The 13,847-nt window shown below is 40.8% G+C and overlaps 1 protein-coding gene across 3 annotated transcripts; it reads left to right on the forward strand.

The window, feature by feature from the left end:
• Positions 1–593: 593 nt before the first annotated feature.
• On the forward strand, positions 594–10,505 carry ddx21 (DEAD (Asp-Glu-Ala-Asp) box helicase 21). Of its 3 annotated transcripts, none has more exons than XM_071513924.1 (16): positions 594–751; positions 1,820–2,041; positions 2,369–2,530; positions 2,694–2,766; positions 3,397–3,575; positions 3,698–3,815; positions 4,108–4,293; positions 4,831–4,976; positions 5,560–5,709; positions 6,076–6,237; positions 6,683–6,802; positions 7,361–7,434; positions 7,975–8,134; positions 8,454–8,588; positions 8,954–8,998; positions 9,197–10,505. In XM_071513924.1, the coding sequence occupies exons 1-16, from the start codon at positions 668–670 to the stop codon at positions 9,452–9,454; spliced, it is 2,274 nt and encodes a 757-aa protein (XP_071370025.1). In that variant the 5' UTR covers positions 594–667; the 3' UTR covers positions 9,455–10,505. The 3 variants fall into 3 exon arrangements, with proteins under 3 accessions (XP_071370025.1, XP_071370026.1, XP_071370027.1); XM_071513925.1 differs by having other exon boundaries at positions 2,372–2,530; XM_071513926.1 differs by having other exon boundaries at positions 2,390–2,530.
• The last annotated feature ends 3,342 nt before the right edge of the window (positions 10,506–13,847 follow it).

A 13,847-nucleotide genomic window follows, 5' to 3' on the forward strand; every position in this document is an offset into this window, starting at 1 on the left:
TGGACTAGTGTGACAAAATCTAGTGATTGAATATTTTGCAGTTTATTGTTTTATTGTTTTATTAGGATCCCCATTAGCTGGCAAATTAATGACAGCTAGTCTTCCTGGGGTCAACAAAGTGTCTGGCTAAACAAAGCTCCCGTTATTACACTGCATAGTATGTGAACTAATAAGCTAGCTACTTAGCTAGTGGTGTTAACTGCAGCTGCTACCACTTCTCTACTGTAAATACACTCAATATTTGAAATGCCACTGTTACATTCACGTTAGACTCACGTGTTGCAGTTTCTTGGTGTGTCTTTTCTCTTTGCAGCCCCCGAGGGGTGTATACCATGGATGTATCAAGATATCCACTTTCTTGAAACAGTTGGCACATGCTCGTATAAAATGAATTGCTGGCAGGAGAACAATTCTCACCGTGGATAATTATTTGCAAAATGCTAACGTCTTTGTTGAGGTAACATATGGAACATACATGGAACTTTTGGAATAAGTGCATCGTCTTGAAATGAAAATACTTTCCTTACTTCATCTGCGTTTCTATCAACTCTATTTCTATGCATGGATTGAGGTCTCGCGTTGCCACACAGCCTTGCGCGTTCCTTTCTGTCCGCGTGCCCGTGGGTTAGACTGTGTCCACGCTGAGGGGTTCCAACAAGGGAGAGAAATGCCGTCAAAAATCATCTTTGAAACCGAAGATCAAGCCATGGATGAAGTTGTGGACACCGTCGCAGAGGCTGAAACCCCAAAGGTGAGCAGAAAAGGCCGTGTCGTGGTGGATAAACAAGTTAACTGGCTTGTGAGACGTTCACGTCCTGCCGGGCTGCTTCCATGTTTGACAACATGCGGATAAACGTGGTTGTCTGGAAACTTTGCTAGCCAGCTTGCTAACTGATAGCAAGTTAAATCTATATGTAGCAACAGTGGCATTGATATATTCTTAACGCAGTGTAATTTACAATGATAAACAATGAATATGTGCCCTTGTAGCTAAGATAGTGTACATTTATAGCGTACTGCTAGCAAGTTAGCCACTTAGCCTAGCTGGCTGTAGAACATCACATGGCGGTGATGTAAGCGCATGTGCCGCTGAGCTGATTGGTAAACCATACGGACCTACGTTTTACGGGTTGACGTTTAACAGGCGATGACACACGAGCTAGCTAATAAAGTTAGCATTAAGGAGATAATAGAGCATACCTGTCAAGGAATATGTGAAGTATTTAGGGATTTACGTATCAAAAAGTCATGTAGAGAGGCATAATCTCCACAAGAGTGAAGAAAAGCTCATATTTAGAAACTGGTTACTATAAACTGGAGACCACCATCTGTCTGAGTACCAAGGCAGAGGGTCTTTCCTGTTTTGTCTATCCAGCACTGTCACTTATATATATATATAATATATATATATATGTATATATGTGTATATATATATATATATAAAACCTACTTGCTAAGTAAATAAATAATAGTTTCTATACATTAATATGATAGAACACATCACACGAACTTAAAACAAGTCTGTTGTCTCAAACAAACCATGTGAGGATGGGCTTGAGGTATTGTTTTTTTGAAGTGATTTGTTTTTGTGTCTTTTTGTAATATAAAAAAATAAGTTAACCAAGTCAGCAGAAACATGCTCATCAGCAATAGATATTATTTTTCTGTTAATGCGTTTTGGTTATGGACAAAACAAACTTGTCAGTACAGTTGTAGTACAATGTGATAACTAGATAATTAGTTTGCATTCTTGTAGCCGTGGCGTCGTGCACAGTATTTGGTTTGTCTGACACTCTGCTTCTTCTCCTCTTTTCTGTAGAAAATCAAGAAGACCAAGGAGGGCAAGAAACTGAAGAAGAAGCAGGAGGAGGAGGAGCCAGACTGTGAACCTCCAGCACCAAAGAAGAAGAAGAAAAAGGACAAGCTAGCAGCGGACCAAGTGAACGGCCACACCAATGAGGCCACAGACATGAATGGCAATGTTGACGATGTTGAAACACCACAGAAGAAGAACAAGAAGAACACAGAGTCAGGCACAGAGGTCAGTGCTTTGTAGGACGAATGCAGTGATACTGATTTCCAGTCCTAATCTGCAGTTATTGTCTACCAATCTGTTACTTCTACTGAACATTAAAGGCTTCTGAAAAAACTAAAGGATGCCTACTTGCCTCCCTTCAGTATGGGCAAACACACTCAGAATGGACTGTGAGATCAGACTGCTTGGTTTTTGGCGATCGGTGGCAAATCACAATAAAAATAAATTATTTTCTAATTTTTTCCTTATTCTTTGAGCCATATTTACCTGATCCTTTTCTGCTCTTGTAAGACCCTTTCCTCTCTTTCTCCTCCTTCTCTCTTGGGGTTTCAGAAGAAAAATAAGAAGCAAAAGAAGGAAATTACTGAGGCGGCAACCAACGGTGACTTGTCTCAGACCAATGGACATTCCAGCCCAAATACCCCCAGCCAGACCCCCGTCCAGACGCCGGCTCAGTCAAGCGATGACACGGCCAGTGACAGCGAAAAAGAAACGGTAAGGATGCATAAGGGACTATTCAGGGTTTTAGGAAGCCTATCTACTTTATTTTCAGGAGAAGTTGAAAGATCTATTGGTTGGGCTGAAGAATTGGGGCTGATTGAAGCACTTATAGACAAACTGTGTGGACGTGTACGCCAAACTGTGTTTATTTTTTTAGGAGACACCAGAGCAGAGGGAAGGGGCCTTCTCCAACTTCAGGATCTCCCAAGGCACCATTGATCGGCTAAAAGGTAAACATACATTTTTATATACCTTTGTTTTCACCAAAATGACAAATAACTTGGGGAGGAATGTTGTATGCCTAAAAACTGGGCAACGCTTGGTTTTGGACACACTTGCTGAAGAACATTACATGAACTCCACTTTGTAGCACATTTATTATGTCTGAACAGCTGCTTTTTATTGGCTGCATGGGGCTTTCGTGAATATTGACTAAATCCTTATGTCAGCTTTTATTAAGTCTTTATTTAACGCTTATGTCATCTGTGACGTAACAGAAATGGTTGCCAATTTATATAATGAAAAATTGAAATTGCTATCTTTAACTGATAGACATGCATTAATGGTAGCCATGAACATTTGTTTTAAGCAGTTTTCCAGATACTGTATTGCACATTTTATACTCAAAACGTAACAGGCCTCAAGTGTCTAGAACAGACGATAGATTTGATTGTAGTTTGGGGCTTCAAGACGCTGGGCTGCTTTGCAGAGCATTAAATAACAAAGTACCATTGATTTCCCTCTTTCTCTCTCATCTCCCTCTGTCATCCCACCTCTTCCTCGCTCTTTCCTCCTCACCCTCTCTCCCCCTCGTTGTCATCCCTTCCCTTTCCCCTTCACCTCCTCGGTCGTTCTCTCAGCTCGTGGAGTCTCCTACCTGTTCGACATTCAAGCGAAGACGTTTAATCCCGTGTATGATGGAGAGGACGTAATTGGCCAGGCCAGAACAGGAACCGGGAAGACTTTCTCCTTCGCCATCCCATTGGTGGAGAAGCTCCAGAGTAATTCAGGGGAATGGAGTCGAGGTCGGGCTCCCAAGGTGCGGAGACACACATGAATCACTTGATACTAGTGCCAGTCAGAGTGCTAGTACCACTCGCACTCTGTGTGTGTATTTCTATATGTCTGAGTCTCTTTTTCTATCTCTGTCTCTGTCTGTAGGTGTTGGTGTTAGCCCCAACCAGAGAGTTGGCTATCCAGGTAGCTAAGGATATCAAAGACGTCTCCAAGAGACTGGCTATTACCTGTTTCTATGGAGGCAGCTCATACAACCCACAGAGTAAGTCTTACACACACACACACACACACACCCCTCTGCAAGTTCTTATCCTCATCAGATCCTTGTCTTATACATGTTTCTCTTTCCCCTCCTCCAGTCCATGCTATCCTGTTTTTATTATTATAGTCTGTTCTTTTTCATTTGTCATTGGCATTTCTGTGTTTTCTTTTTTTTACCTGTTGTTTTTTTATGTAATGTTTTAACTCTGTTTTCGCAAAGTGCTGTTTAAGTTACTTGATGTTATGCAACGGGTTATAATGCATTCTCTCTTCTCCTCACTTCTCCCATCCAGTTGATGCTATCCGTAACGGTATTGATATTTTGGTTGGGACCCCTGGTCGTATTAAAGACCACCTCCAGAACAATAAACTGGACCTCTCCAAACTCAAGCACGTTGTTCTGGATGAAGTAGACCAAATGTTGGACATGGGATTTGCCGAACAGGTTGAAGAAATATTGGGTGCATCATATAAGAAAGGTAAATTAAACTTGTGTGAAAGCGAATGTGAGCATGAGCAATGTGAGCATGTGAGGCTGTATGTGTGTGTGTTTTTTTCTAGATAAGGAAAATCCTCCAAATTGTCGACAGTGTTGTCCTCACTTTGAAAAGGGGCCATTTTAGGCTTAGGGCTAGTGTGTGTGTGTGGTTGGACATGGGGTTTGCAGAAGAGATTGAAGAAATGCTGACTACGTCCTCTAAGGAAGGCAATTCACTGCAGAGGATGTATGTGTGTGTGTCTGATTTGAGTTTGTGTGTGTATAGGGTAGGGGTTTGGTCGAGTGTGTGTGTGTGTGCATGTGTGTGTATAATGTTGTATGGATCAGGTTGATTAAATGATGATTGTGTAATCCCCATTGTAAATGATTGTGTGTGTTCACATGTGTAAAATGAGGAAAATTGTATAAGATAAATCAGAGGGGTGTGTGTGGATGTGTGTGATGTATTCTTAAAATAAGCCTCTGTCTAGATTTTGTTCACAATTATAAGCTTGTGTGTGTCTGTGTTCCCCTCTAGGCTGTGAGTCCAACCCACAGACTTTGCTGTTTTCGGCCACCTGCCCCCCCTGGGTCTACGACGTCGCCAAGAAATACATGAGAACAGAGTACCAACATATTGACCTGATCGGCAAGAAAACACAGAAAGCTGCAACAACTGTAGAAGTAAGTATGTGTGAGAGAGAGCATGAGAATGACCAGAGTAGATGCATGTTGGCCTGATGGGGAAGAGGACACAGAAAACCGTCACACACACACCAATCACACACCGGTTTGGTCTGTGATTGGTTCATTTTGACAAGTGTAACAGAAATCTTGAATTTAAAGATTTAGACTGATCAAAGTTGCCCTTATCCTGAGACACTAAAAGTAATTGCAATAGTAAAATAAATCCAACGTTCACCATCACAAAAGCCTTCGTAATAAACAAGTTCATCAGTAGAAAAAGTGCAAATCCCTAGTCTAGTCTTGTTTATTTATAACAATGCCTGTATTTACCATCACCAACACCAGTAGCCTCGTAAAGTGCAAGCAACAGTAGGATTAAGTCAACATATGTCACCATTGTTGCCAATTAATACATAACTACTAGGGGCAGCAGTAAACACTAAAGTTGTTCTTAGTTGCACATAAAGCAGTCTGTCTTGCATCTAGTCATATTGTGCCTTCGCACCCACCACACTGCCAACAGGACTAATGAAAATCTCTCTCTCTCTCCCTCCCTCTCACTCTGTCTCTCCCTCTCTAGCATCTGGCCATAGCGTGCCACTGGTCCCAGCGTGCTGCAGTGATTGGTGACGTGATCCAGGTGTACAGCGGTAGCCATGGTAGAACCATAGTGTTCTGTGAGACCAAGAAAGAGGCCAATGAACTTTCCATGAATGCATCCATCAAACAGGTAAACACACACTCAAATGCACACACACACACACTACACATGCTATGAACACACCATACAGGTAGTGCTACAACTTGTCAGCTTGTAGCACTACCTAGTGAAATTTCAGTTAATCCATAATGTCACATTATTACATTATTTGATAACTAGCACCATTTTGAGATAAAGAGGACTGTCATAGCACCACTAATTTAACTGTGTAAAATTGAGATCAGCCCTACATTACCCGTTCTGAAAGATGGGGGAGGTTTGACAGGTTCACTTGCTAAAAAGGGATGGAGACTTCCCTCTTAAGAATTGTTATATTCTCTAATGTGAATTTCAGTTGTTTTTTTCTGTCTAATGTTTAATGGTGGAACATTTCAGAGTGCCCAGTCCCTCCATGGTGATATCCCTCAGAAACAGAGAGAGACAACACTGAAGGGCTTCAGGAACGGGTCCTTTGAGGTTCTGGTGGCCACCAACGTAGCAGCCCGCGGGTTAGATATCCCCGAAGTCGACCTGGTGATCCAGTGCTCTCCACCCAAGGTGTGTTGTGTTGCTAGTAGTTGTAATCATTTTTAGGCCTGGATATACCTATGAAGTCTACCTGTGGTCTAATGTGCTGCTTCCAGTGTACTGAGACTATAAAATGGTACATTTTGGCTTTCTTATCTTAATATATTCTGAAATTGAGCTTCACATTCAATAAGGATATTAGACCCATTTTTCAATTGTAATGGCAATCTATTAAATCCCAAATTATTCTCATTCTCACCCCTAAAAATAGTTGCTGTGAATTGATTTGTGATGAAGAGTGAATTCTCAATAGATGAATGCCAATTGTACTTTTTCTTTATTTAGAGAGCGGCATAAATTATGATTCATATTTTCCGTTATTAAGATCTAATCTGTCTCGATCATTGTATGTCTGTTTCCCTTTCTCTCTTCCTCTCTTAATTCCCTCCATGGTTCTCTGTCTGCCTGTTTTCAGGATGTGGAGTCCTACATCCACCGTTCAGGCCGTACGGGCCGAGCAGGCAGGACTGGAGTTTGTATCTGTTTCTACCAGAGGAAAGAAGAGGATCAGCTACGCTACGTAGAAAACAAAGCCGTAAGTGATGTTTTACATCTGGCCTGAGGAGGGAGAGGGGCACGGCACAGAGACTAGTCCCTCTTTTCTGGGAAAAATCCTCTGCTGCCCAGGAAGTGATGCATTTTATTTGGAAGCAGCAGTTTGTTTGGAATAAACATAAGAAGCTAGAAGTATAGAAGCTGCAGTCAACATTGACTGTATTGATTATCACAGTGTGTTGGGTCAGTGTCTTCATTGAGTGCAAAACAGCAAAACAATGACCGCTTATCACCAAAGGTGTCACCAAAATCAAGAGAAACGAGGATCTTGCAGACTGTCACCAAGTAGAAAACAAAGCTGGAAGTCACTTCTGTGCTGAAGCATGGCATGGAAAAGGAGAGGGGGGAGGAGGAAGATTAGCAGATGAAAGAGGTAGAGGAAGAGAAAGGAAGGAAGGTGAAGAGGAAGAGATGGTAGAGTGGAAAGAGGAGGAGCTGCTGTGCTAGAAAATAAGGCACCTCTGAACCTTTGACTCCAGTTCAGATGTTTCAATAGTTATTATCAAAGTGAAAAATATTTGTATTATTGTTTTTCCAGGGCATCACATTCAAACGGGTCGGCGTTCCCACTGCCAATGACATCATCAAGTCATCCAGCAAGGATGCTGTTAGGTGGGTAATTAAGGCGGCCATCAGTGTGCTAACCTGAAGTAGGAATCACCAGGAGAGTTCTTTAATCCCTGCTGTGGGAGCCGTGTGGAACCAATGTAATTTATTTTGTACTTTTTTCATTTTAAATGTGGTGTGAAATCAGTCAGCCACATGGCCCAGAGCAAACTGTTGGCTCACAAGACTGAAAACATAAATGGGGACAAACGTGCAATACTTTGGCTTTACTGCTGTCCTCTCTAAGTTAAATAAAATTGTATTGTTCTTGATGATAGATTTGTCCAAGGTTATTGAATTCCTTCCTTTAATGTTTTTTTTTAAGCAATAACAACTGACTAATATAGGGCTTGGACTCTCTCTGCCACACCCATTGTGATACTAATGAGGATGATGATGAAGATGATGATTACTATTCGGTTACTATCCACAAGCATCCGCCTTGCTTAAGACACTGAACCCCTCCAAGTGAAAAGAGAATCTCCTGATCAATTAAGTATCCCATTGTTCCATTGTTGTGATTAATTTATTTTTTATTGTATCCAGGTTCCTGGACTCTGTTCCGGTCGCAGCCATCGGGTATTTCAGAGCGTCGGCTGAGAAGCTGATCGAGGAGAAAGGAGCGGTCGATGCCCTAGCTGCTGCCTTGGCCCATATTTCTGGAGCCACCAGTCTGGAGCAGCGGTCACTGCTCAACTCTGACGCTGTGAGTCACACACACACACACACACACACACAAACACACACACACACACACACACACACACACCAGTTAATCTGGAGGTACCGCCATGTAACGGAGGTCACTGCCCAACTCTGTGTTACAGACACACACACTTACCTGACATGCACTTCATATTTAGTGTGTGTGCGTCTTCCACTTATATTTCATCATGAATTCATTGCGCTCTCAGGTGCTGCACAACTTTTAACGACAAATAATATACTGTATGATGTAATGTATGTTTCTCTCCTCTACTAAGCAGGTTGTCTAATTGCATGTTGCTGCCTGTTTGTGTTTCCAGGGTTACACCACTCTGCAGATGGTGTGTTCTCAGGAGATGCACAACATGGGTTACGCCTGGAGAACCATCAAAGAACAGCTAGGAGAAAATGTCGAGAGCCACATTCACAGAATGACCTTCCTCAAAGGCAAAATGGTATGTAGATACACAAACACATCTCACATTTCCCATTGTCAACAATTCCAGATTGCATTACTCAATAGACTCTTTATAAAAAGTTTAGTTTTTTAGTAGTGCAATTTGAAGGAAAACAGTATTCGTGTTTGATTCATAGATAGCCATATTATACATGCATACCTAATTATCCGCAGCAAGTAAACAGCAAAACTTTTATGAACAAAAATGGTTTGTAGAGAGTTGGATAGCCCTGAGGTGGTGTGCGCTGAGCCTGTTGTGACTCTCATTCTAATAGGACAGCATGCACACAGAATGACTCTTCTCAAAGGCAGAATGAGTCATACACACTCACAATCTCACACTTGCTTGTGTGTTTCAAACAGGGAGTTTGTTTCGACGTCCCAGCTGACAAAGTAAAGGAGATGCAGGTGAGCCATCTTTTCTGCTGGTCTGTCTGTCACTATGTGTGTTGCACTGTCTTTAAAATCTGTAAAAAATAACTCCAAGTAATTCAGACACAAATTAACATAAAAAAAATCTTACTCACAACATTCCCTGCTGTAGCTGAGTTAAAACATTTGGTTATCCCACCAACATCCTTCTCACCCTACTCAATCCTTCAATAGGACACCTGGCAGGACAATCGCCGTTGGCAACTGACAATTGCCACAGAGCTCCCAGATTTGGAGGAGAAGCAGCTTGGTAACCGTGGCGACAGAGGCTTTGGCGGCGGTAACCGCAGTGACAGAGGAGGAGGGTTCAGAGGTGGAAGGGGTCGAAATTTTGGAGGAAACAGTGGCCGTGGAAACGGGTTCCGGAGCGGTGGTGGCTATGGCAACAGAGGAGGACAGAAACGCAGCTTCAGCCAAGCCTTTGATTACTGAAACCCCACCTCTGGACTGATGTGACAGGCTGTCACTCCTCTGGGCTGGCAGTGGTTTTCATTGGCTGTCATAGAGGGACTGCTGTATGACTGGTGGAATTCTCCATTATGATACAAGTTAAGTTGTAGAGTATGCATTAGTGGAACATACATATATATTAAATAATTGACTTCCACTCTCCATAAACTTTACATTGTGTAAAGAAGTAAACAAGGCGTATTAATCTGAAGAAACTGAATTATTACCAAATCGTTTCTGAACCAGGTGTGACAGGGAGAAACCATGTGAAATGTCATTATCTTTTCCTTGTTTTAGACAACCATGAAAAGGCCAGATCCAAAGGGCTGAAGATCAGATTTCCTGTTTGTTAATACAGCCTTTGGTCCCATTGGCAGCCATTTTGTAATGCCTGATGTGTGTTTTTCTTAGATAACGCATTAGCTGAAACCCAGTAAATGTTTGGAACAGCTGAATTTTCACCAAATAAATTGGCACACTATTCAGCTGCATTGTCTTAAATGGCATAGGTTCAGTAACATTAACATCTACTGAAAGCTGTATTAATGTTTCATATAATTTGTATAGCACTATGTGCTGAATAATGGCATAAACAAAACAAAAGCTTCAAAAATGTAACTTTACGAAGCTCATATTCAGTTGATGTTGACTGGGTTTTAGGTAAAGTGTTACTCTTTTTATACTGGGTGTTTGGGGAACAGTGTTTGGTGGCAATCACTCAAGCCTTTGGAAAAATACAAGGCACTGGAGTTTTGGAGTACCACTTGGCAAACGGGCACCAAGTTTTGTGCGTTGCATCATGTGGGAAGCACCCTGCTTCTGCCCTGAACCACACAGAACAGTGAGCAAATGGGTGTGTTTTTCCAGTTGGGTTTGTCAGTGTGATTGCCGCCTTACCCTTCGCTGAAACCTCTCTCCCCAAAACGTTATTGGATGATTGCTTTGCAATTGCCTCTATTTAATACCTGTGTCTATACTGCATCCATTCATTTGAATGAAATTACTTGTTCACTAAAAGTGGTCTGACAGATTACCTGTTTGTGTCTACTCCTTTTTTTTAATGGGTGGAAAGTAAGTACTTTCACACAAGTACTAATGTTTTTGAGGTAACTATTTTACCATTACTGCTTTAGGAGAGTTTAACTTCATTTCATTTATATAAGCTTTCTTTATTCCGCTATTTAATACACCAATGTTGGTTACCTTTAAGATGATTTTGCATACAAATTATGATCTGCTCACAATGAGAGTGTTATAAATGGACTACCAACAACTTATTTAACTTAATCTATATAGGTTAATGAGTGCCAGGAGAATCTACTCCCTATTGACTGGGGAGAGACTTCAGCACAGAAGACAGCAACCGCTCTACAACAGACTAATTGGGTCACTGTATCATTTAAAAACCTTAACATCACTCTCAGATACTCCATACCTGTGGCGGGATGGAGTTCAGCCCACTAACTGACCCACTTTAATGTAAGCTACAGGCCTAACGGTCCTCCCAGCCTTGGAGATAATGCTGTTTTCTGGAAGAAAGAGGCCGAGTTGGCAGGTCAGGTAAGCAGCCATGGGCCATAGAATACAGTTTTTCATTGTATTGGATCTAGTACACAGAAAATGACTGCTGCTCAGATTTGTCTGTCAAGCACATGGCTAAGGAAAGTGATCACTTAATCCCCATGAGTTTGCCAAGCTGAGCATCTGAAGAAGAAGCCCTTAATTTGTGTTTCATGTGTTAAGTACAAATGCAGTTTTGTACAGAGCCATAAAATAGAATCAACTGATACTCTGTCCAGACACGAAGCAAAGCTATAAAACAACAAAAAGCAACTTAATGGCATTTCTAAGTCAGGACAGTTTTTGCTGTATTCAATAGTGGCATGCACATTCAAATTGAGGAAGGCATGTGGTTTGAATTGTGGACATGTTTGCTTGTGCCCCCTCAAAAACTGTTGGGTGCCCTTCACCCCCGAGGGTTCAGGATATTCAGAAGCCCATCCTATTGATCAGAAATTGGCACCAGCCTGCAGGTGTGTGCTGATATGAGCTGGGACACTGAGGTGTGTAAACACCTTATCCTGTTTACTGTTGGTTTTCATGGTCTGTGTTAATACAGTTTTCATAGTAATATTTTGAATATTCTGTTCATTAACACATTCAGTTTTGAAAATATTCAGTTATTCATGTAGATGCATATTTCTGAGTGGGATATGAAGATGTATATGAATTGCTGATTTGGTGTCAGACCTTATGAGCTCTATGAACTATTAACCATGTGTGTAACACATTCAGTGTTACAATTTTTATAGATAAAAGGCTTTGTTTGCTATGTGTTCCTATCCTGCTTCTACAAAGCACAGAGATTCTCCATACATTTTAATTCACCATTTCATTAGTTTGAAACATCTATACAAGAAAATACCTCTACATTTGTAAAATGTAATGTAAAGATTTATTGGCATAGTTACTTTGGCACAATAGTAAAAAGACAACACACTTAAGCAGGTGGTAATAGTATAAATTACATTGAGATAAGGTACATTAAAATTATACTTTACAAATGTGCAAACAGATTCAGACATTTAAATATCTGAGGGACTAGGACTGGTGAGATTCCTGGGAGTAGTATTTTTTCTTGCATAAATCAGGCGTCTCATTTATAAACTGACACACACATGCTTCCAAACAAATCCATGCTAACCCTGAGGAAGGCTTTTGTAGCCGACATGCGTTGGTTTATCCTAGCCATGAAATAAAGGCTTTTTAATTTTTTGCATTGGAGACTTGCGTGCCTGTGATTTTTTGTAGAGCTTTTCCAGCCTACAATTCTTTGAAAAATTTATTTTGACAAATATATATATGATATAAAAATATATCGGAAATAAAAATGTATTGATATTTCTGTGAATCTAATCTACCTTTATCTTTATCCAAGGTATGAATGATAGGGATATAGTTCTTCATTTGTTTTTAGATTGTTCTAAATTATCGTACAATGTAGGTAGAGTTGGATGTAGAGTAAGATGAGTGAAGTGAATATTTTTAGCCCTTGGGGTTTCTGCTCTGTGGGACGGATCTGACCTCCTCAAGCCTTTCTAATCCTTTTTACTGCACTAAAAGACAGCTGAACAATGCTTTGTTGCAGCTCAGCCTGCAGCTAGAAATAGTTCTTATGTCAAGTCTGGATCTTTCTATAAATGAGGATCTGGTCTGTTTTTGCCTGAGTGTCAGCTACAAGGAAAGATAGACAGTCAGGTCAAATACAAATACATTCAATTAGTCAGTGGACCAGATGCATTCAAATATACTTCACATTAAATACAAACACATTGCAATAGTCTTCAGAGCTAATACATTCAAATATACATTGGATCAAACAAAAATACCTTAAAATAATCAGTATGGCTGGATATTATTATGATTTCATATTATATTATTATTATTTTTGACTGGTTCATTGTTCATGCTGGTTCAAAAATACCTTCATACCTTTTTATGTGTCATTTCCCTTTTCTTTTTTTTTTTAAATATATATTTTTCCCCAATCTGAGATCCTACTGTGTGAAAACATGAGTTCCCATTGTAGGAATCCAATATTATTAAATGTTGAACAAATGCTTTTCGGATCAGCTGTGATTGCTTTCCCTTGAGCCATTTTTCCTCCTGAATTAAATTAATCGCCATTCTCACTAGTCGGGAAGCAAAATGTCTGTGACATCAAGATAAAGATGAGGCCCGTCATTCCTGATGCCCATTGGCTGTCCTGTAGTCTCTACTGCTAACAAGCATCCCACTATTCAATACATCCCTCATGTTAACCCCACAAATCACCATCTGGATTCAACTGACAGCACTCTGCCCTTAGCCTGATAGACAGACTCTAAACCAGCTAAAATTAAAGTGCAATACATTGTTTACGAACAGTCTAAAAAATTATAAAAGTGAAAAACCAAAGTAGTTTTGAATGGTTGTCTTAAGTCGGCAAGCTGTATACAGAAGGATTGATGGCCAATCTAAAACCCTTGATGGAGGACAGTCCTGAGGCATCCTAGGAAAAGGCCTGTTGGTTGCCATGACTACAGGTGGTTGGTTACTAAATTGCTGTTACTTTGGTTATTTTGTCACTTGTCACAGGGGGTTTGTTGTGCTGATAACAGGCTTTAGTTGCCAGTGTCAGCAGGTTGTTGATGGTTGGCTTCCATTGGTTAGTTGGTTGCTGTTGACTACAAGTCATCGCTGGTGATTACAAGTCCGTTGGCAATTTGGTTCTCCAGGACCAATCCATCGTCATCCTCCTAGGCACATACATACACACACACAGACACACACACACACACACACACACACACACACACACACACACACACACATA

The sequence above is a fragment of the Centroberyx affinis genome, unplaced genomic scaffold, assembly GCF_046629955.1.
Source record: "Centroberyx affinis isolate AG114_WGS23_722 - 3 ecotype Tasmania unplaced genomic scaffold, CSIRO-AGI_Caff_v1 ptg007681l_1, whole genome shotgun sequence".
NCBI lineage: Eukaryota > Metazoa > Chordata > Actinopteri > Beryciformes > Berycidae > Centroberyx > Centroberyx affinis.